Here is a 22,106-nt window from a genome sequence, read left to right as displayed (position 1 = left end):
GAGTGACAATTGCCCCCCTCCTGCTCCCCTAAATGACACCCTGGTTTAAATAGAGACCATATTGTGAGCTATTTGTCATTTATTGTTAGGATTTGTATCTAAACATAGGCCTAATTGGACTTCCGTAGGCAGACCTACATAAGATTTATAATATTAATCACTACAATTCTGCGACATGATTCTTAGCCTCATTCATCATGAAAGAGGGCAAGACGAACCTAAGCAACGAGTATCACCCAAAGCAAAAAGATCATATCATAATCTGGTTTACAATATGGCTTCCATTAAATAATGTTCTTGGTTGACATTTCATCGAGAAGGCTTCTCCCTGCATTACTCTATCAGAACCATAAAGCACGGACTTCCCAACAATTAGTGTAGTATTTACATACTAACGTATAGGTTAGTACAAAAATACTACCAATTACCTTTTAAGCAATACGAGCAAAATGCTATTTTTGTCTACTGTAGTGATAACTAACTGTTCTTCGGATTTTAGTTGCGCAACTATTAGAACTTGTGTTGTGTGGTGTGACAAGCACGTGATATGACTGGCAGCGCCAGCAGTTTCCGGTATAAGAATGGTTGAGTGTTTTACTTTAAAGAATCATTTTACCGACTCTATCCCTAAATTGCTATAGTTATGTGCAGTGACGCAAGTTTGTGTTCAACATTGGCGGGGACAGGTAAGATATATATATATATATATATATACAGGGTGCGGCAAGTAAAACCGGCCCGTAAAGTGAACACATAACTTCAGTTCCCTTAAAACACGTCTGCAACTTCTCTCACTCGCATGAACCTGTTGACTCAATCTCCTGGTTGACTTTCGAGGACTTCTTGTCATTATCTCCTCCACCTGCATCTTTAATTCAGGTGTGCAGACAGATGGTCGTCTGTTCCTGGGAGCATTTTGAACCGATCCTGTACGCCGCCATTTTTCAATCAATTCCTGAATGGTGCTTTTTGCTGGTACAGAACGTCCTGGAAATTTCTCCCGAGACAAATTCTTTGTTTTTACAAAAGATCCAGTGAGAATGAACCCTTCAACAATGGCAACACGCTCGGGTATCGAATACGGCATTATCACACACTGACACTCAGCCGGCTTAACACAACGAGGCCTTTTTCTCAACTGGTTTCGACAAGTTTCACTGGCTGCGGCTACAGGTGACTGCTGCAGATCACGTAAGTCGACCCGACCTCGACACGCCATCTCTTGGTAGGAAGGTAGATTATTTAACTGTTGCCAAAAACACAATATACCAGAATATTACGACGGGCCGGTTTTACGTGCCGCACCCTGTATATATATATATATATATATATATATATATATATATACAGTGGCAAATCCAGGATATGATCAAGGGAGGGGCTAAACCATAGTTTGTAGCTTTATCCAGTTTAAAGCAAGATTGAAGCCCATTTTATCCAGTGTATACCTGAGTGCCAAGGGGGGCTATAGTCCCCTTGGAGTCGCGCCTGGATATATATAGGTTGGCAAGAAATAACTCGTATGAATGTTTGTTACCATACATTTCTTAAAAATAAAGAATTTAGCAAAAGAGCACATCATACCAAGAGAATGAGTATTTATTAACAGCATGTTCACCTGATTTCGAAGTGGCCGTACTTGGCGGCTATAGAGAGGTCCAACGTGCTTTCAAATGTTCAGCGATTGGCCGCAGGTCCTACGGAGACAATTGGTTCCACTCACGACGCAAGGATTCCTTCAGCCACTCGAATCTTTTGTGGCGCGTAGTGCATGCCCTGACCTTCAAAATTGACCATAGACGGTAGTCATGGGGTTGAGATCCGCCCAATAAAGCGGCCATTCCGCAGACTAGATGAAGTCTGGAAAATGGGTTCTGCACCAGTCTTTCGTCCGTTTCGCCCTGTGTGCTGGATCGGAGTCCTATTGGAAAATCCATTCCGTATCGCCAAAGTGCCGCTTGGCACACGGGAGTACCACGATCTCGAGAATGTCGCCTCGGTACACCTCGTGGTTTAGCTTGACCCTTGACCCACCAACACCAGAGGAATCATGCCGCTTGCAGAAATTGCGCCCCAGACCAAGACTGACTGCAAATTATGGCGGTTTCCGGCGATGGCTGAGGTGCCAGAAGCCTCTGCGGACCAGGTCCTGTCGTTTTGGTGATTGTGCGCCTCCTTCACGGTGAACAGCTTCTCGTCGGTGAAGAGAATGCGTTTCCATCGCTGACCTGCGGCCCGGCGCTTGAGAAGGAGGCATCGTTCGAGTAGCACGCGCTTGTTTTTGTCCGTGAGCAGATGAGCCTTTTAGAGCTTGTGGCCTTGAGGTTGAGCTCCCTTTTCGATATTTGCAGCACCGATTCGCGGTTGATCCCTCTCTCACGAGCGATTTTTCTCACGGAGATGCTCGGATTACGTTGTACTCGCCTTTTGATGATCTTACGGTTCTTGGACGTGTTGGTGTTGCAGTTTCTTCCTCTTCTGGGACGGTCGCCTTCATGGTCGAGCTTCTGAAATCGCGAACTGCGTCTATGACTGTCGTTTTTGGAACACAAGTAAACGAAGAATTTCTTATTGACGCTTTACTTGACAAAACAGTTCCAACATTGCCCTCCGTTTAGTTGCCATTCTGAAACAAGAAATAAATTCCTCGTGGGGAAGCCGAAAAAAACATGTACAGGTATCTAAACATTCAATTTACTTTTACTACTGTGACCTTTCGAGTGAAGTGAGTTTTGCATAGAACTGTGTTTGATCTAAGTGAAATATACAAAACTCTTTTGTAAGGGTATAGAAAACTCTTTTACAAATGAATTTTAATATGTAGCTTTTCTTATTAAAAAGTCCTACTAAAATTAGTTAAGCTTCTTAAGGGGGATAAGGTATTCAAACTCCCCAACCAAAGTCGTAGTAAAAGGCAGATTTGTTATGTGTTACAAATAATTTCCAGCTTAATATGCCATACGTTACAAGATTTTCCTTTAATATATTTTATGACGTCAAAACGTCGCATACCGTCTTACGTGATACGTACCTAACTTTTCCTCTTTAACAGAAGCTGTTTTATTTTCATCCATGTTTGAAATATTCATTTCTTAATTGAATTTACGTAATGCACTTTTAGATTTCTAACTATGCAATTCATAAATATCGGACATCTAGGTCCGTTTGTCCTGTCGACAAGTGTCATAGCAAAAATGGCAGAAAATAGCGAGAAACAGTTTCTTCGAGTCGATTCAGAGTCTGAAGAATTGGTTTCGTCTCCTTTATTAACTCTTTTTTCCAACTGCAAGAGTCAGAAATCAACAACAATTTCCAGTGTTATTGTTAATGGTCATCAAGTACAAACGGTAATTGATAGCGAGAAGAGGTTTTTCTGAAATTAATTAAGCGCCTGGGGAACATATTCCATTTTTACTTTAATATCTATACTAAAACTGTAAGTGGTAGGAATCTGCTACCACTTTACTACATTAACAAAAATGGTGACAACGAGAAATGAGTTTTGATATGACTATAAGGAGAAACGTCTATTTCGTATGTCATCAGCGTCCTAAGAATAAGTACTTCTGTGACCCTACGTTAATAAGTTTCTATAAGAAAACTTCCCTCCAATTATTCAAAATTTTCCCTTTTCTTATCAATTTTTCCCCCTAATTTGTTAAGTGTCCATTTCCTATGACAGAAGATGTGTGATTACATTGATTCAGTTGTATTAAAGCAACTACCAAGCAGATTTCTTTTGATCATTTGGTTTTTACTTCTTTCTTTTTACTTTATCCTTCACTGTTTTCTACAAAAAATACACACAAATACACCAAGCCAACAATAAGTCCAAATTATAAGCATACTACTTTGAACAGACGGACAGACACATTGGCGGCGCTAGGCTCTTAATAGCAGGGAGGCAAAAAATTTTGGGGTGGCGAGGTCATATAGATCAGTGGCCAGTAGATACTGGATCAGTGGCGAATTCTACAGCAGCAGTTTTTTGATCATGAGTTCACCAGTTATACGTAGGAAAATGGGGGGCGAAGGAGGGGCGAGAAAAATATTGGGGTGGCGATCGCCCCTCCACGTTCCCCTGTAGCGCCGCCACTGGACAGACACACATGCTATTGCTATTGTATTGGTTTATTTCTATGAAGCAAAGAAAAATTTAAGCAGTTAGCGCGAGAAGTTCCCTAGATTTTCCTGTTTTACTTTTAAAAAACTATTTCCATTCTTGTTAAATGTACCTATGAAATTTCCCTATAATAGGGAAATTTCTCTTAAACTATGAACACTGCTCTAACCTGTCATAGCATAATTGAGTTACGTTCCTAACTTGAACTTCCAAGGGCACTAAAATCATCAAAATTTAAAAACATAACTGAAACAAAAAAAAATAAGTTTTAAATATAAGAAAAAGTGACAAAATCAAAATTACTATTACTGTGCAGACTTCTGTCAACTTTCCTAGTATGTCGCTCCCACATGCTTGACTTTCTCTCTTGATACCGGCAGGAGTTTGTCTCTTTAACACTCAGCCTATGCTCGCCACATTCTTACATTTTTCCTTAACATGTTATATCCGCTTACAAAGCCACTTCGATCTACTGGACCAGTGACGATCAAGTGGAGAAGTAGAATCACAACTCGTTCAGTTTATCTGCTGTTATCGTCAACCATCTATTCATTTCCATTCCAATTGCCTTCAGTATAGTGCTTCTCTATCTAGAAGTCTTCCTAGAACATCTACAAAAGACTAACGACAGGTAACCCGGCGTTTACAACGAACCTACTGGATCATCTATTCTCGAAACTGAAACGACAGAAGCAGTATTCTAAAATACGTGTACAACATGCTGAGTAGATCATGACTCATTTATGCCCATCTTACATCGAAACACTTTATCTTCCATTTTGCTACAACAGGTTTTAACCTGTGCTTTACGCATATTTTTAGCCACATCGCGAACACACGAATAACGCAATAACATTAACGTCTAAATCCCCATACTTAGACAATAATCAATGTCATTAATGAAAAATTCTGGAGACTTTTATGAAATTCTCAACACCAGAGACTCTAAATTGTTAGACATCCAGATCCACCACGGTTAACCCGTATCTCTCACTATGAATGAGTGATCTTGAGTAAGCTAGCATGATAAGTTATTAATGTTTACTTATTATGATAAAAAATAACTTTGGTTTGATTTTATTGTCCAGATATCCCCTCCCGCGAAAACGTCATGGATCCCTTAAAAAAGCTCGCTGCCTACATCCTTGACCATTGGTATCATCTAACAAGAAAACACCGTGCCTGTTGACGTTTTCAGATGATTCATGCAGTATACTACTGTGCAATCTTAATCGACTGTTTCATCTGGCTTGAAAAACATGATTCATCACGTCCAGTATAGACCGCACCTTGGATGAGGATGGAATTTAAGACACCGCTATGGACGATAATTAAGATCGAACTATTGTATTCTCCTTTACCATTGTCATGGCAAATCCATTCATAATCTCAAATGAGAATCTCATACAGAAAACCTTCCAGATTATTCCTTACATTCAGAGAACTGCACATCTCTAGACTGCGAGTCTTTTTGGCCGGTGTTACCTAAGCACCCATGAGTGCAACTTTATCTCCTTATCGACTGCACGGAGACACCTTAACAAAAGTGATATGATGAATGCTTAACCCGTCTGAAATGGCACGAATACTTCTCCGATGGCAATCTTTCTCAATGTTCCTGGAAAGCTCATTCGGACATGATGTTATTCAATGCCCACGGGGGCTCGTTCTGCATTGTTGTGTCACCAGCTCAATATTTGATACACCAACGTCGAATGATGTGATTAATCGCCATTCCTGGATCAAATGCGTTGTTAAAATTTTCTAAGATTTCCTGTTTAGAATGATAAGTTTCAATTCCCAAAGAAAACTCGCTCCAAATTACGTGTTCAACATGGTGCACTTTCATATGATACTGTTCACCATCACTTCTAGTATGTCGACTGCTTGGATACCCCAATCTGTTTCCTTGAGATGTGTAGAGTTCGTCACTTTAGACTGTGCCAATTCAGAAGTGCTTATGTTGCTGAGGTGAGTTTCTCAACAGCTATCGAAATAGGCATGCATTCGCACCAACATAATATGCATTTGACTCAAGTTCTTCTGTGTGATAACATTTTCACACAAGTTACACTGTTATTAATATTTCAATTCCCTTAATTTAACGTTATTTCCCTTGTATCTTTGAGTTTTTGATATTTCCCTTCAAATCATAATTATTAAATTGCATGAAGTACATTTATATATTTTGTGATACATACTCATAATAAATATTGTCACTAATTTCTTTCCCAGAATGTCGACCCACAATTTTTAAATAGCTTAGAGAAACACGTGTTGAATTGCATCTTTGTGAAAAGTGTTTCTACCTTGCAGCCATATATGTGGAGGAAATCAAATGCTAAATCTCGAAACCACGTTGGTAAAGTAAGTAAGATATATGATAAGTGCCATTCTGTTACATTTAATTGATAAGAATATCCATAAGGGATTAGGTGTCGTGTCACTTAAATTTTGAGTTGCTTGAGAAAAAAGTTAACTCACACACTTAAACCTGTCAGTAAGTAAAGAGTATACTCTATACAATAATAATATGTTTTAATAAAAATCGAACCGAAAGAAACAGATGTAAGCACTGAAAATTATTCGGCAAGTTTAAAGTTTGTAGTGATTAGGATTGTACCATAAATGTAGATCCACATGTTATACAGCATTTGTGCCTGAAAGAGACACTAAACTCTAACCAATTAAAACTTTCTGAAACAAACGTTAAATATTCACAAGATCGTCGCAGTAGAATTAGCTAATACGAAAGAGGGCCAATAAATAAGGCAGAACAAATTTTCATCGATGTGAGACGTGGAAAATAATATATATTTCATTCATATTTTCAAGTTCAGATTCATTTCAAGGCAAGGTGATATCAAGTTCATATTTTAGTCAGCAGTTTTCATGAGGTGTATACGTAGCAGCAGAACCATGAAGAGCTGAGCACGTATGATGCATATCTCACAATCGTGTACTTGCGAACATCAGAAAATTGTAGTTTTAGTGTGTGTGTGAATCAGAGGAAGAAAACCGGGTGAAATTTACTTTCAAGATGCTATTGCGAACATTATGGTTTTGACACGTGCCGAGCATCAAAGGAACAGAATGTCACGGCCAAACGAACAGGTAATTTTCAATGACCAGAAAATCCATCTTCGAACACTTTCAACGTTGTATTACGATAAAGTGTATGGTGTGTATGAGAAACTGACATTTCTTAAAGTAAGTGTCCGGTTATGCGAATGTGTGGAAATTGCTATACTCCGGAAAGATGGTCTTCTATGAAGAGGGAGTTTGGAAACTTGTGTCACGGTAGGAGAAATGCATGAAGAGCTTTAACGGTAATGTTGGAAAGTAATCTTAATATGAGACTTGCATTGTATTCTTGGTGTATTCCCTGCTATGCTCTCCTCTACGTTGGTTGTTGTGCATTACTTATTGACCTAGCCTTCTAGAGTGTGCATAGTTCAATGGGCAGGAACGAGCATAGAATACTTTCAAAAAGTGAAAAGTGACACGCAATTTCCCATTGGCGCCGCTGTAAATATGGTCTGTATTTCGTTTTATTTTACTAATATAATTGCTTTTTGTGCTCACTTGTCCTTGAGGAAGTTTTCTTTTTTAACAATTAGGAAAACGGTTCTAAAATAAGAAGAAAGAGTTCATGTGGAATGTAAAAGGTAATATCTCGTTTATTGTTTCAGGTGGTGAGGAATGTTATCTTTGAGGATAAATCAATAAATAAATTGGAAAGTTTGACTTCGTTGATCGATCAGACTTCTAAACACAGAAGACAGCATGACGTAAGTATTGAAGTTTCATTGATGCTTGCAAAATAGATGTACCGAATATATCGCATACAAAATGATCATATTATTCCCTTGTTTGGTTTGAAATTTATTGATCTCTAGCACTTTGAATTTTTGTTGCCTTTGAAGCACATATACAACTTAAAAGTTTGAGTAACTTACTGTTTATAGTGATTATATAAATAGCAGCCGATTTATTTAAAATTGGTATGAATTTTAGTAGTTTTGCACTGATATCTCTCTAGTGTAATATTCCTAGCTCAATTGTTGCCAACATTTTAATTAGACTTTTGCCTCATTTCTAACTTCTTTCTAGAAGAAACAACTTCCTTTTAAAAACCCTGTTCGGCCTAAGCTCTAAACTGCGATAAACAAAGCCACGTGAAACTAAATCTCGCTGATTTGCTGTTGGCCTACCGACGCTTGTACTCCTCCGCAAGGTAGTCCATATGATTTGATTATTACTTTTACTATTAAGCTCCATATAAAACTGCTACGTTATTATAAATGACAAAAATACAATACAGATTATCTTATAAAACTGCAATCAAGTGTGTATATATATAAAATCTTTCGAGTCTTTTGCTTTCTACCTGTTGCTGCTATATCTGGACAACACGAGACATATTGTCAAAATGCACGTGTATAATTTGCTCCTCCCCGTGGGGAGTGGGAGTGATACATCTCTAGCCAATCGTATTTGTGACGAGCGAAAGGATACAAATATTTTGTTTATCAGAGTTTAGAGCTTACACTGAATAGGAAACAGTTTCTGAGACTAGAAATTTACAGAATGATTTAATAGTTGTCTTCCTTAGTTGAAACTTGCGCTTCCTTAATTTGTCAATCTAAATCAAACTGCTTCTTTGGGCAATAATCAACGACTCGCTCGGGAGAGTAATACTCCCAGAAGTACTTTTGCACGCTACCCTAGGCAAGTGTTTTAAGTTGCTCAGAAAATTTAAATCATGGGGGTCAAAGTGGAAAAAAACGAGTCCTGCGTGGCTTCTAACCCATTCTTCCTCCTCCTCCTACTACTACTACTACTACTACTACTAGTAGTAGTAGTAGTAGTAGTAGTAGTACCGGTACTACTACTACTGGTACTACTTATCTGCACAAAAGTAAATCAATTTTAGTATTATTTTCATGTTATTTTAATAAAAAAGTGTTATGTTTTTTTAAAATAAAAAATTCATTGGGTCGGGTTTGAACCGACGCCAAAAGCGATTTTCGTTACTAGCCTGTAGCGCTACCATGCTCAGCCGCAAGGGCCGACAGGAGCAAGTGTTTGATTTCTGCTATATGTAAACTACGTGGCAACCAACTGATAACGTCAACCAACCAGAACCGTGTATTTAGTTTCTAGTTCCGAGAGTATTACTCTCCCGAGTAAGTGCTAATAACCATGGTGTAAGCTTGTGGTTTCCACGCCCACGACATATTGACACAGTTGTTTGTTTTTATAATTTAAATTATAATAATGTAAGTTTATAACTTTCTATAAAGTAATGAGTTTATGTAGTATTGAGCATTGTTGCTACCGCTGGAGATGGAGTCTCTCAAAAACTTCATTTTATCTAATCATTGCTCTGATCAAATGCTTGATAATTTTCAAACTCTAATATTTTGCTACATACTCAATGGGTCTGAGTATTAGACCGGTTGAGAACCAATGATTTAAAACATAAGAATAAATTATAATTATAATTGATCATAATTATGATAAATCTAGCAAATTGTTTTTATGTTAATGTAAGAAGTATTTTATAACTTATACTAAGATTACAGTAAGTGATTTATACAAGTGAAAAAATAAAAGATTCACACACAAACCGTATGGTTAAGTATGAATCCATCGTTACTCTGCAGTCTTCATGAAACCATTTTCATCATCCTTTTATATTAAGGCTCGTTGCCAATTCGAAAAGCTTGAAAGAAATATGTTCACTAAATAGAACAAAATAACATCAGTAAATTTCTCTTGCTACTTGATTTTGTCATTTTGTGATTGTAGAATTTTGACTTTTAACGTGCTCCATCTAAGTAGTTAAAAAGAGTGAGAAAATTCTTAGAGATGTCTGAAGGCAGAGATTTTTTCAATCCGAGATAAAGCTCTGTTAACAGTAAGAACTACATTTTCCGAGACGGAACATCATTCTAATGACTGTTTTCAGATCACACTTGTCTTGTACCGAATCCTAGATATACTGTAGTATTGCAAATCATTTTTAAATGTATAAAATTAGTTCCTCAGAAGCAAAACTAAATGTATCAAGAGTACATTCAATTCCAAAATTTAGTTGATTGCACTCTTGGAAATCCATATTTGAAATTAACAGTTAACAACGCATTCATCCAAGAGAATACCTATACTAAACAAGAATTTGAGGTCGATTTGTGTCTTTTACAGATGCACGTGCTAGCACATAATCATTTATTAAATGTTATTGTGCAAATTTATTCATGATTAAAATCTAACATTCTGACTGAGACTGTTAACCCGTTGTCAATGCACATGTAAAACTTTTAGGCGAGTTGGACTAAACACTTTCTATGCAATTATTTTTTTCTTTCGTTAAGAACGTACTTTGTTTTGGACTTAAAAACTATTTTGTACAGAATAAACACGCATATTATATGAATCTATTTTGTTCTAAAGAAGTTACGTACTGATTATTGGAGTTAGACTTTTTGCTGAATCATGGGTCTATGTATCCAATAACCAAAGTGCCAATATTTTAGTTTGTAACTCATAGCCAGGCTCAGAGATGGAGTTTACTGGATGATCATTGGGTTTTGTTGTTGTTAATATCAAAATTTCTTTATATTTCACACTTTCGTCCTTTTAAACTAAATCCGTTTATGTAATGAATTGTGAATCTTTTACCAACTTAAACGACTGAATGGGTGCCTTTTATTGGGTCTCACGATCAGAGATATTGAAATCATAAACAGCTATATACCATGAACTGCTGTTTATCACATCACTTCAATCCATAAATTGTGTATCTTAAGCGGAATAGAGACCAACAGTTACGCAAAATATTAATATATCACGAAACCATCTATTTAGGAAGAGGAAACTTGGCATTTACACCACATAAAAGTAAGCGGAAACACGTCCAAGTGGTATTTAAATATTCACTTTTCAGATGATAAGTAGATATTTCCCATAGTTTTCTCGCCATACTGATGGCGTCGTTACATGTTGTTTGTGATTGCATTCCGAGAAAACGGACGAATAGTCTGAAATGAATTTTGGAGCATAATATCTTCCATATGTATAATGTCATCTTACCACTTACATTAAGAGGATTACTAGCTCAAATTTTATGATCAAAATGGAGTATGTTATGCTCTTTTATTGATCCTGAAGGTAAAAGAAGGTTCAAATATTTATCATGAATTTATTGCCCTCCTTTGAATAACGGCCGTTTTAACTAGTTTGAGAATAACAACATATTTATTAAATTGACTAATATTTTAAAATGACATTTACTGCTAAATACAAGAAAATAAGACAATATCGTTTCTTCAAATTACAATTCATTAATAAATGAACAACTTATATTAATCAGAGAAAAACAGAAGAATAATAGTTTTCAATTTGAACTTTATTTATTTATGTATTTATTTATTTATTTATTTATTTATTTGTTTATTTATTGAACCTATTACAGAAAAAGAAAATTCCCATTTACAATAGGTTTACATAATTACAAGCTTTGTAAATATCAACAAACACAACAAAAGAAAAGAAAATTAAAATAAACAGAATTAACAGTAAAAACATGAGGAAACACAAATAAGAGATATATTTGTAATAATTTCCACAATAAGATACACAAATATACAAATAGAACCTTGCAAAGGTTATAAATCCAGCCCTTCACGCCACAAATAAAAGAGAAACAAATAGAACATAACAAGAATAAAAATATCCCAAATATAAATGTTTAAATAAGATTTCTGTAAAAAAAAAGGCACAAATGTTTTCACGTAATAGAAATACTCTTTTTATTTCAAAACATCATAATAAATGTCAGCTTCGAACTAAAAATCTCTTATAATCAATAATTATTTTTAAGAGTTTTTACATAGACTGAATAAGGCATAGCAAAATCTAAGTCAAAATTCTCCTGTATCAGCTGGTTGTATAATCGACAAACTCTCGTAATATGAGAGTTTAAATATGTCATAGTTTCAGATCTGTTGCAAATAAAAGGTAACCGATTTCTTATTCTTTTATTTTATATTGAAATTCAATACCCTAGACTGTTGATAATTCCATTCACTAATTTATAAAGGGAAATTAGCTCTATCCATCACGACTCTGGAACTCAATGCAATAATAAACAATTCTGACCCGTCTGAATAGTGTCTAATGAAGACAACGTTGTCGAAACCGTTACACTCTAATTTAGTTTTTAATAAATAAGTGTATATACTCTGGTCAGAAGTGTTTATTATTCCATTTAGAAAATTAGCTGAGAGTATAGTTTCCAATAACCTACAACCAAAAATATTCAGAATTTACAATTATAATTGTAGGTCTAATGTGTGTTTGATCTGTTTCAAAATTTTGAATGTAACCACCAATTCATATTTGAATCTCTGATTACCGAAAGGTCATAAGTCAGCCATTAGCCGAAAATGAGTTACCTTGCAGCTTTGGTTCTTGATGGATAGCTACACCGGTTGGGTTGTGATATGTCAGAAGTCACGCTTATAGTTGGTACAATATCGAGCTGCAACAAGTGTCCCTGAGATGAGAAACGTCACAAATCATTGACTTAAGGTATTATTGACATTATTGACTTTGACGTGTCTCAAGTCAGTGCTTCATTTATGATACATAATTATGTACTATATATTCATACTTTCTTTTCAATTTCGAAGTATAAGTTATTCAGTTTCTCTATTTTAGAAGGAATCCTTTCTAATGAACTTAAATCAGATATTTTCTTTATCACTTTGTCAGTAATTTCCTACATATAAAATTTAGCTTTCGTTTTTTTCTCGCGCTTCAACTTCTCTTTTACCAAAGAGATTCGACTGGTTGTTTTCTTCTGCACTTTATAATATTGTTCCATCTTTATATAATTAATGTTCATATCCATCTCTTCCTGTTCAGAAGGCCTATGAGTAAAAATATTCAAAAGCGTTAACGTATATTGTGCCATCATGTACTGCTTGCAGGTACCGAATTTGGGTATTATATGTACAGAGACCGTTATTAAAATAATGTAAATATATGAAGAAAATTCAACTTACTTGATTAACACAACTTTAAATGACCGTTATGCAGTCAAACAGCTCTGATTCATTATATGAGTCGTGAATAATTTGCAGAAGATTGTATTCACTTCATAATGATCTTTCACATTTATGACTACCACAACTCAGCAAATTCCAAATCATATATATACCGGGTCTTCCGAAAGTAACTATGCAGCGTCACGTTGTGGTGTACTAAGGGATGACTGATATGATGTCAATTAGTTATACAACATTTTCCATTGTTTAACATATTTCAACCATATTCAACCAGGTATTTGTATTTGTTAATAGGTCCGGTTTGATTTAAGACCAACGTCTTGTGTGACATCATTGTGATCCAGGTCATTATACTGACGATTGAACAAAGTGTTTCTTGTGGAGCATGTGTTCCGCAATGGAGACAAGTTTACCTCATCAGTAGTAGAAGCTTCATCTGCATTAAAGTTCCCAGGAGTGAAGGTGCTTAGCCGCAGTACTGTACGGAACCTCATCAAAAAGTATCGAAAGACCGGAAGCGTTCATAATGCTCCAAAATCAGGTAGGCCATTCACAGCCACATCCGCAGAGAAGGTGGCGGAGGTGCGAAACGTGATCCTGCATAGTCCAAAGAAATCTGTTAGACGACTAGCTCAGCAGTCCCAAAGGACCGTGGGTTCCGCTCACAAGATTCTCCGGAAGTATCGTATGTATCCGTATCCGTCCATGTATCCGTACAAAATTTCGGTCGTGCATGAACTAAGAGACACCGATCACCCGGCGAGTGTGAACTTTTGCAACTGGTTCCTGCCCTTCCTGCAGGACAATGGTCGGGGGATTCTTAACAAAACGTTTTTCACGGATGAGACATGGTTTCACCTCTCCTGTTACGTGAATAGCAAGAATAGTCGTATGTGGAGTACGGAGACTCTGCATGAATTTCATGTGTCCCCACTGCATCATCAAAAGGTTGGTGTTAGGTGCGCCGTGACTCGTGAACGCATCATTGGGTCCATCTTCTTTGAGAACACCATAAATGCAGAACAGTACTGCACCTGCATTCTGGAGCCCTTCCTAGATGAGCTGAATGAGGACGAAATTGAGAATGCCTGTTTCCAACAGGATGGGGCGACTGCACATACCGCCCACAAGGCGATGACCTTTTTACAGGACATCTTCGGTGACCGCATCATCTTTCGAGAACTCTGGCCTCCGCGTTCACCCGACCTGACTCCACCGGATTACTTTCTATGGGGTACGCTGAAGGAAAAGGTTTATAAAGACAATCCGCACACCATACAAGAACTCCACGCTGCACTGACACTCACATTCGAACATAACTCCCGATGTTCTGCACAACGTCTTTAAGAACATGGAGAAACATGTGGAACTATGTCTTCAAGTGGAGGGGGATCATTTCCAGCATCTCATAACTTCCATGAGATTAAAGTTTAGCTTGGAGTTAATTTCAGTTGTTTAAAGTGGTAAATAAAATACGGAAAGTTATGAACTGTATAGTTACTTTCTGAACAGAATGTATTACGTCCAAATAAGTTTATTTTCTCCTTGTAAATTAAACCAACAATTACATTCTGCAAATACGAAAATAATGCATTTGAGTTGTTTCCATATATCAATAGGATCAAATAACTTTCTATTTTTCCTACACTCTCATTCATGCCTTTTTCCTATTTAACGTAGTAATTATTGGATAATCAATTATTCTGTTTCGCCCACTAATTTTTACAAATCGGTCATCTTGCTGGAAGATACTGACGACGTAGTATTAGCCCCTTTATTTAACTAATAGATTCAAAGAAGAACACGTCATCTTTATTTAAACACAATCAACAATACCTAACAGCATGATCTACTCATTCACACTCACGCGACATACTTCCTGCCTATGACATCATCCCTTTTCATTCCTAACAGTAGCGTCGTTTCAGATTTTGTTTTTGGGCTCAAGGCTATTCAATATAAGTACATTTTACGTTTAATATTATTATATTATGAATTAAAATTTATATATATCTTAAACTGACTCTTTCTCTCCCCTTGGCTCATTACTTTCTTTACATACATCCAGCTTCACGTACTGCATCAATTACGTCATAATCACATGACAGACTCTCCTCCCATCTCCTTTCTCTTCCTATTGTACAACATCAATTGCTGCTGGTTCAGCGTAACTTGATAGATTGAAGGTCAGGTACAAAGTCGGTGTCCACTTTAACCATAAGAGTTTTATTTCTACTCCAGCTGTACAGAATATGAACTCCTAGGTTCCACACCCTGAATAACTTTTATAGCATATCCTCCAGTCTTTGGTTCTTTCTGTGATTGAGTTCAGGGATAACATAGAAGGAATCAATTCAATGACCAATGACAGTGAGAGGCAGAGAACGAAATTATGTTCATGTGCAAGCTTTCTTTCAGAATATTTTGTCCGGGGGGTATGACATGAAAATATGAGAGAGCTGCACATAAACACTATTTGCTAAATGGAAAAGGGTGCTTCCTGTGCATGACTGACATATAATTACAATATGATTTACTTTAGCTCCCAGGGAGGGAAAACTTTCTAAGAAACACGTATAAACAGACGTCTGTATACATATACCAACATTATCAAAGTCGTGATAATTCTAAGCCAATATTGAGTACTTAAAATATGCCACATTATGTATAGCAGTGCAAGTAAATAAAGACTTACATTATATAAAACAGTATTTAATGAATGAATAATCTACTATTGATATATTTTACAGGACAAATATGAATCTACAAGATTTTGTGGATACTTGGTAGATCATATAGCACCACCGGTAAGTTATTATTTATCCAGCAATTAAATAATATATTGACCTAACTGTGATTCAATCCTCGCGAACGAACAGAGTATTTAAATTGAACGTTTCACTCGTATATTCTGGTGACTTACTCTCAATATGGAGGAATAGACAAATAAAATAAAAAGTATTACGGTTACATACTGGAGAGGTACTATGAATGTGGATAAATAAAGACATTAAATAGATTGTAACATGCTTATTTTCTGATGTATGACCGACCTGTGAAAGCTTATACTGTATATTTTTTCGAGTCTGTCTCCTTCGAGAAAAGCACTTACAGTATGCTTGCTCTGTTAATATTTATTTTTACATACGCTATAGATAAATAAATAGTTTCAGGATTAAAAATTATGAAATATTGGCAATAAACGAATACTTTTTGGAGGAATGAAAATCGTTTCTTTATTTTCTCTGAAATTGCACATGACGTATCTTATTCTGTTTAACCCTATGTTGTCTATCGGTTCATACACGTTTTATATTTACAGAATATTATAATTAAACAAACATTAAAGTTGGAAAGCTAATCATAATTCTGACATCTCATTAATCATCTTGTGTATTGTCAGAATGAAAAATATTAATCAAGGTTTTACCTTCACATACTACAGTGTCAATGTTTAGGTTTTAAAAAAATCATATTTCTTCGTTATTTTAAAAATTATACAATGCACTAATCCACTTCATATTTCCCAACTAAATAAGGTGTATGGATCGATACCTGTCTCAATTAAGTCGTTTTTTTGTCAAATGCTGCGATATTAGTGTCTTACTCAGGGCAAAAGTTATCCTTTATTATGCTTGCTGGAGAAACATTGATTTGTGCCTCCGACATCGGTCATAAACTACAATGTTCGACTTAAGTTTCTATGTCACTTTCAATTACTATCATCGGCGCTGGAGTTCCTCCGCTGCATGTGGCTAGTGTACTGTGGGATACATAGGTTTGATTCCCGCCAGCAGCACTTATCGTCTGAATCTAACGCTAAGCTGTAGGTCTCCGTCTCGTATATCCTCGCTACTGAAAGAGGTGTTGAATTCAAATCTAATCAATCAAGATCGTCGTTTTGTTGAACTCCACGTTTACAGTTGACACCGTATAATACTACGTTGACATCGACACTTTCAAGAAAGCCAATAGTTATCTGGCACTTTTTTCTTACTATGATAAACTACTATGTAACTTTCTCACGAAATGTAAAATTTGGTCACTCTTCTTGTGGATATAAATCCAGTGTTTTCTTAAGAGCTTTATTTTATTGTTTTGATGTGAACGCCATTATACTATAGCCTATAGTTCTGCTCTGCTCTATACTTCGACGTTATCATTCGACTGTGATTCACATTCTCTTTACATTTAGAAGTCTTTCGTTCCACTGATGAGCCGCTAGTCAGACGTTTCGAGGAGCTTTCACGTTGTCAAAACATTTCGGAGAAGACTTTGGGGGCTGACTTCAGTTCACAATCATATATCTGTACTAACAATCAAGTAAAAGTATCTGGTATCTGGAGGAGGGCCAGGCCCGTATCCAGGGGGGTCTAGAGGGCCAGGCCCCCCCTAAATTTTTGCTGGCCCCCTAAAAGTTTTACAGTAGGCTTGCAAAAGAACTATAATATGGTGATGAACTATCATATAGTTGGATGGGGCCCCCTAACTTCAGCCGGGCCCCCCCTAAGTTTTAGGGCTGGCTACGGGCCTGAGGAGGGCTAAGGTGGTATTAGGCTTATAGTTACCTCATAGCTACAGGTATCTGCCAATAACATTCACGGCTTCGAAGTCAAATAGTTCCTTGTTAAATAAGTGACTATCCCAGAGAGCGGCGTTTACTCAGCGCTGTGAAGATAGTTGGTACCACCTAAAAGAAAATGGCAGCAGTTTATTGCCAAGAAAAAGAAGTAATAAGGGCACCTGTCGTGTCCTCATTATACAACATTAGTTTCAAATAAGAGTGCCGGTAGTCTCTCTTGCTGCAGAGTTCAAAGTTGTTTTGATAATTTTATTCTTGTCTTTGTCTGTTAAATAACAGATTTGCTTGAGATAACATTTAAATTATTTTAATTATATTCGAAAAACACAACAAAGTATTGAAACCTTAAAATATAATTGAAACTAGTAGAAACCATGTTATCTTCTATGCCTACATTAGTACCAGAGAAAAAATAAAACATTGGATAAACTGTGAAATGAATCAGTGAAGAAAAAGAAATATAATAGTATAAACTGCCTGCAAAAGTAAAACCAAAAGCCAGTCATAACAGCCATGTTTATTTAATTGTTTATTTTAAACAAACTATTTATGTAATACTACAATATATTTACTGTTATGCAAGAATTGAATATATAAAAATGTTTGCACTAAGTTTAGTAGGAAATTTTTATGTACAAAAATTCCGTGTAACTATATGAACAGGGTGTGTCTAATTTACTGACCAACACATTTCTCTGGCCACCGAAAAAACTACAACAGCTATCGACACCAAATTCCACACACATATCAACCTTAGGGACCCCGACACATTTACAAAAAATCATTAAAATATCGTGATATTTAATATATCTTTATCACGAAAAACTACTACAAACCTGATAAAAACTTCACCACCACGGAAACTATAAGGGCCACCAATACCAAACAATGCACATATATGAACCCTCAGAACCCCGACACATTTACAAAAAATCATTAAAATATCGTGATACTTAATACATCTTTATCACGAAAAAATACCAAATATATGATAAAAAGTTGGCCACCACGGAAACTATAAGAGCCACCGACACGAAACAACGCATATATATCAACCTTAGAGACCCCGACATATTTACAAAAACCATTAAAATATCGTGATATTTAATATATCTTTATCACGAAAAACTACTACAAACCTGATAAAAACTTGGCCACTACGGAAAGTATCACGGCCACCGACACCAAACAACGCAAAAATATCAACAGTGAGGACTCCGAGATATTTAAGAGAAATCATTAAAATATCGTGATATTTAATATATTTTTATCACGAAACACTATTAAAAATATGAAAAGAGCTTGGCCATCACGGAAAATGTAATGGCCACCGAAACCAAACAATGCACAAATATCAAACTCCTGGACCCCGACATATTTACAAAAAATCATTAAAATATCGTGATATTTAATATATCTTTATCACGAAAAAGTATTAAAAATATGATAAAAACTTGGCCACCACGGAAATTCTAATGGCCACCGACACCAAACAATGCACAAATATCAACCACCAAAACCCCAATATATGTACAAAAAATCATTAAAATATCGTGATATTTAATATATCTTTATCACGAAAAACTACTACAAACCTGATAAAAACTTGGCCACTACGGAAAGTATCACGGCCACCGACACCAAACAACGCAAAAATATCAACAGTGAGGACTCCGAGATATTTAAGAGAAATCATTAAAATATCGCGATATTTAATATATTTTTATCACGAAACACTATTAAAAATATGAAAAGAGCTTGGCCATCACGGAAAATGTAATGGCCACCGAAACCAAACAATGCACAAATATCAAACTCCTGGACCCCGACATATTTACAAAAAATCATTAAAATATCGTGATATTTAATATATCTTCATCATGAAAAACTACTACAAACCTGATAAAAACTTGGCCACCACGGAAACTATAAAAGCCACCGATACCAAACAACGCAAAAATATCAACAGTGAGGACTCCGAGATACTTAAGAGAAATCATTAAAATATCGTGATATTTAATATATTTTTATCACGAAACACTATTAAAAATATGAAAAAAGCTTGGCCATCACGTAAAATGTAATGGCCACCGAAACCAAACAATGCACAAATATCAAACTCCCGGACCCCGACATATTTACAAAAAATCATTAAAATATCGTGATATTTAATATATCTTTATCATGAAAAAGTATTAAAAATATGATAAAAACTTGGCCACCACGGAAACTATAATGGCAACCGACACCAAACAATTCACAAATATCAACCACCAAAACTCCGATATATTTACAAAAAATTATTAAAATATCATGATATTTGATATATATTTATCAAAAAACTATTAAAATTATGATAAAAACTTGGCCACCACGAAAACTATAATGGCCACCGACTCCAAACAATGCAAAAATATCAATCGTGAGGACTCCACCATATTTACAAAAAATCATTAAAATATCATGATATTTGATATATCTTTATCACGAAAAACTATTCAAAATATGAAAAAACTAGGCCACCACGGAAACTGTAATAGCCACCAACACCAAACAATGCACAAATATCAACCCCTAAAACCCCGACATATTTACAAAAAATTATTAAAATATTGTGATATTTAATATATCTTCATCACGAAAATCTACTACAAACCTGATAAAAACTTGGCCACTACGGAAACTATCACGGCCACCGACACCAAACAACGCAAAAATATCAACAGTGAGGACTCGGAGATATTTCAGAGAAATCATTAAAATATCGTGATATTTAATATATCTTTATCACGAAAAACTACTACAAACCTGATAAAAACTTGGCCACCACGGAAACTATAAAGGCCAATTGTACCAAACAATGCACATATATAAACCCTCAGGACGCCAACACATTTACAAAAAATCATTAAAATATCATGATACCTAATAGATCTTTATCACGAAAAACTACTAAATATATGATAAAAACTTGGCCACCACGGAAACTATAAGAGCCACCGACACGAAACAACGCATAATATCAACCTTAGAGACCCCGACATATTTGCAAAAAATCATTAAAATATTGTGATATTTAGTATATCATTATCACGAAAAACTACTACAAACCTGATAAAATCTTGGCCACCACGGAAACTATAAAGGCCACCGATACCAAAAAAAGCACATATATGAGCCTTCAGGACACCAACACATATGCAAGAAATCATTTAAATATCGTGATATTTAATATATCTTTATCAAGAAAAACTATTAACAATATGATAAAAATTTGGCCACCACGGAAACTCTAATGGCCACCGATATCAAACAATGCACAAATATCAAACTCCTGAACCCCGACACATTTACAAAAAATCATTAAAATATCGTCATATGTAATATATCTTTATCACGAAAAACAATTAAAAATATGAAAAAACTTGGCCACCACGGAAATTGTAATGGACACCGAAACCGAACAATGCACAAATATCAACCACCAAAACCCCGATATATGTACAAAAAATCATTACAATATCGTGAAATTTTATATATCTTTATCACGAAAAACTATTAAAAATATGATAAAAACTTGGCCACCACGGAAACTATAATGGCCACCGACTCCAAACAATGCAAAAATATCAATCGTGAGGACTCCACCATATTTACAAAAAATCATTAAAATATCATGATATTTGATATATCTTTATCACGAAAAACTATTCAAAATATGAAAAAACTAGGCCACCACGGAAACTGTAATAGCCACCAACACCAAACAATGCACAAATATCAGCCCCTAAAACCCCGACATATTTACAAAAAATTATTAAAATATTGTGATATTTAATATATCTTCATCACGAAAATCTACTACAAACCTGATAAAAACTTGGCCACTACGGAAACTATCACGGCCACCGACACCAAACAACGCAAAAATATCAACAGTGAGGACTCGGAGATATTTCAGAGAAATCATTAAAATATCGTGATATTTAATATATCTTTATCACGAAAAACTACTACAAACCTGATAAAAACTTGGCCACCACGGAAACTATAAAAGCCACCGACACGAAACAACGCATAAATATCAACCTTAGAGACCCCGACATATTTACAAAAAATCATTAAAATATTGTGATATTTAGTATATCTTTATCACGAAAAACTACTACAAACCTGATAAAATCTTGGCCACCACGGAAATTATAAAGGCCACCGATACCAAAAAAAGCACATATATGAGCCTTCAGGACACCAACATATATACAAGAAATCATTTAATATCGTGATATTTAATATATCTTTATCAAGAAAAACTATTAACAAT

General features: G+C 35.7%; 1 protein-coding gene across 3 annotated transcripts in view; it reads left to right on the top strand.

The window, feature by feature from the left end:
* Positions 1 to 22,106, top strand: part of LOC145670769 (vesicle-associated membrane protein-associated protein A-like) — a 49,316-nt gene that overhangs the window by 17,683 nt on the left and 9,527 nt on the right. For 2 of the 3 annotated variants that reach the window (XM_081739535.1, XM_081739533.1), the window contains exons 4-6: positions 6,359 to 6,490; positions 7,816 to 7,914; positions 15,951 to 16,007. In XM_081739535.1, the coding sequence (XP_081595661.1) occupies positions 6,359 to 6,490; positions 7,816 to 7,914; positions 15,951 to 16,007 (288 nt within the window). The remainder of the gene's footprint in view (positions 1 to 6,358; positions 6,491 to 7,815; positions 7,915 to 15,950; positions 16,008 to 22,106) is intronic. The other variant, XM_081739534.1, reaches the window with a different exon arrangement.

This window comes from Thermobia domestica, chromosome 14 (genome assembly GCF_964235325.1).
Source record: "Thermobia domestica chromosome 14, izTheDome1.hap1.1, whole genome shotgun sequence".
In the NCBI taxonomy this organism is placed as follows: domain Eukaryota; kingdom Metazoa; phylum Arthropoda; class Insecta; order Zygentoma; family Lepismatidae; genus Thermobia; species Thermobia domestica.
This window is presented reverse-complemented; position numbering and strand designations above follow the sequence as displayed.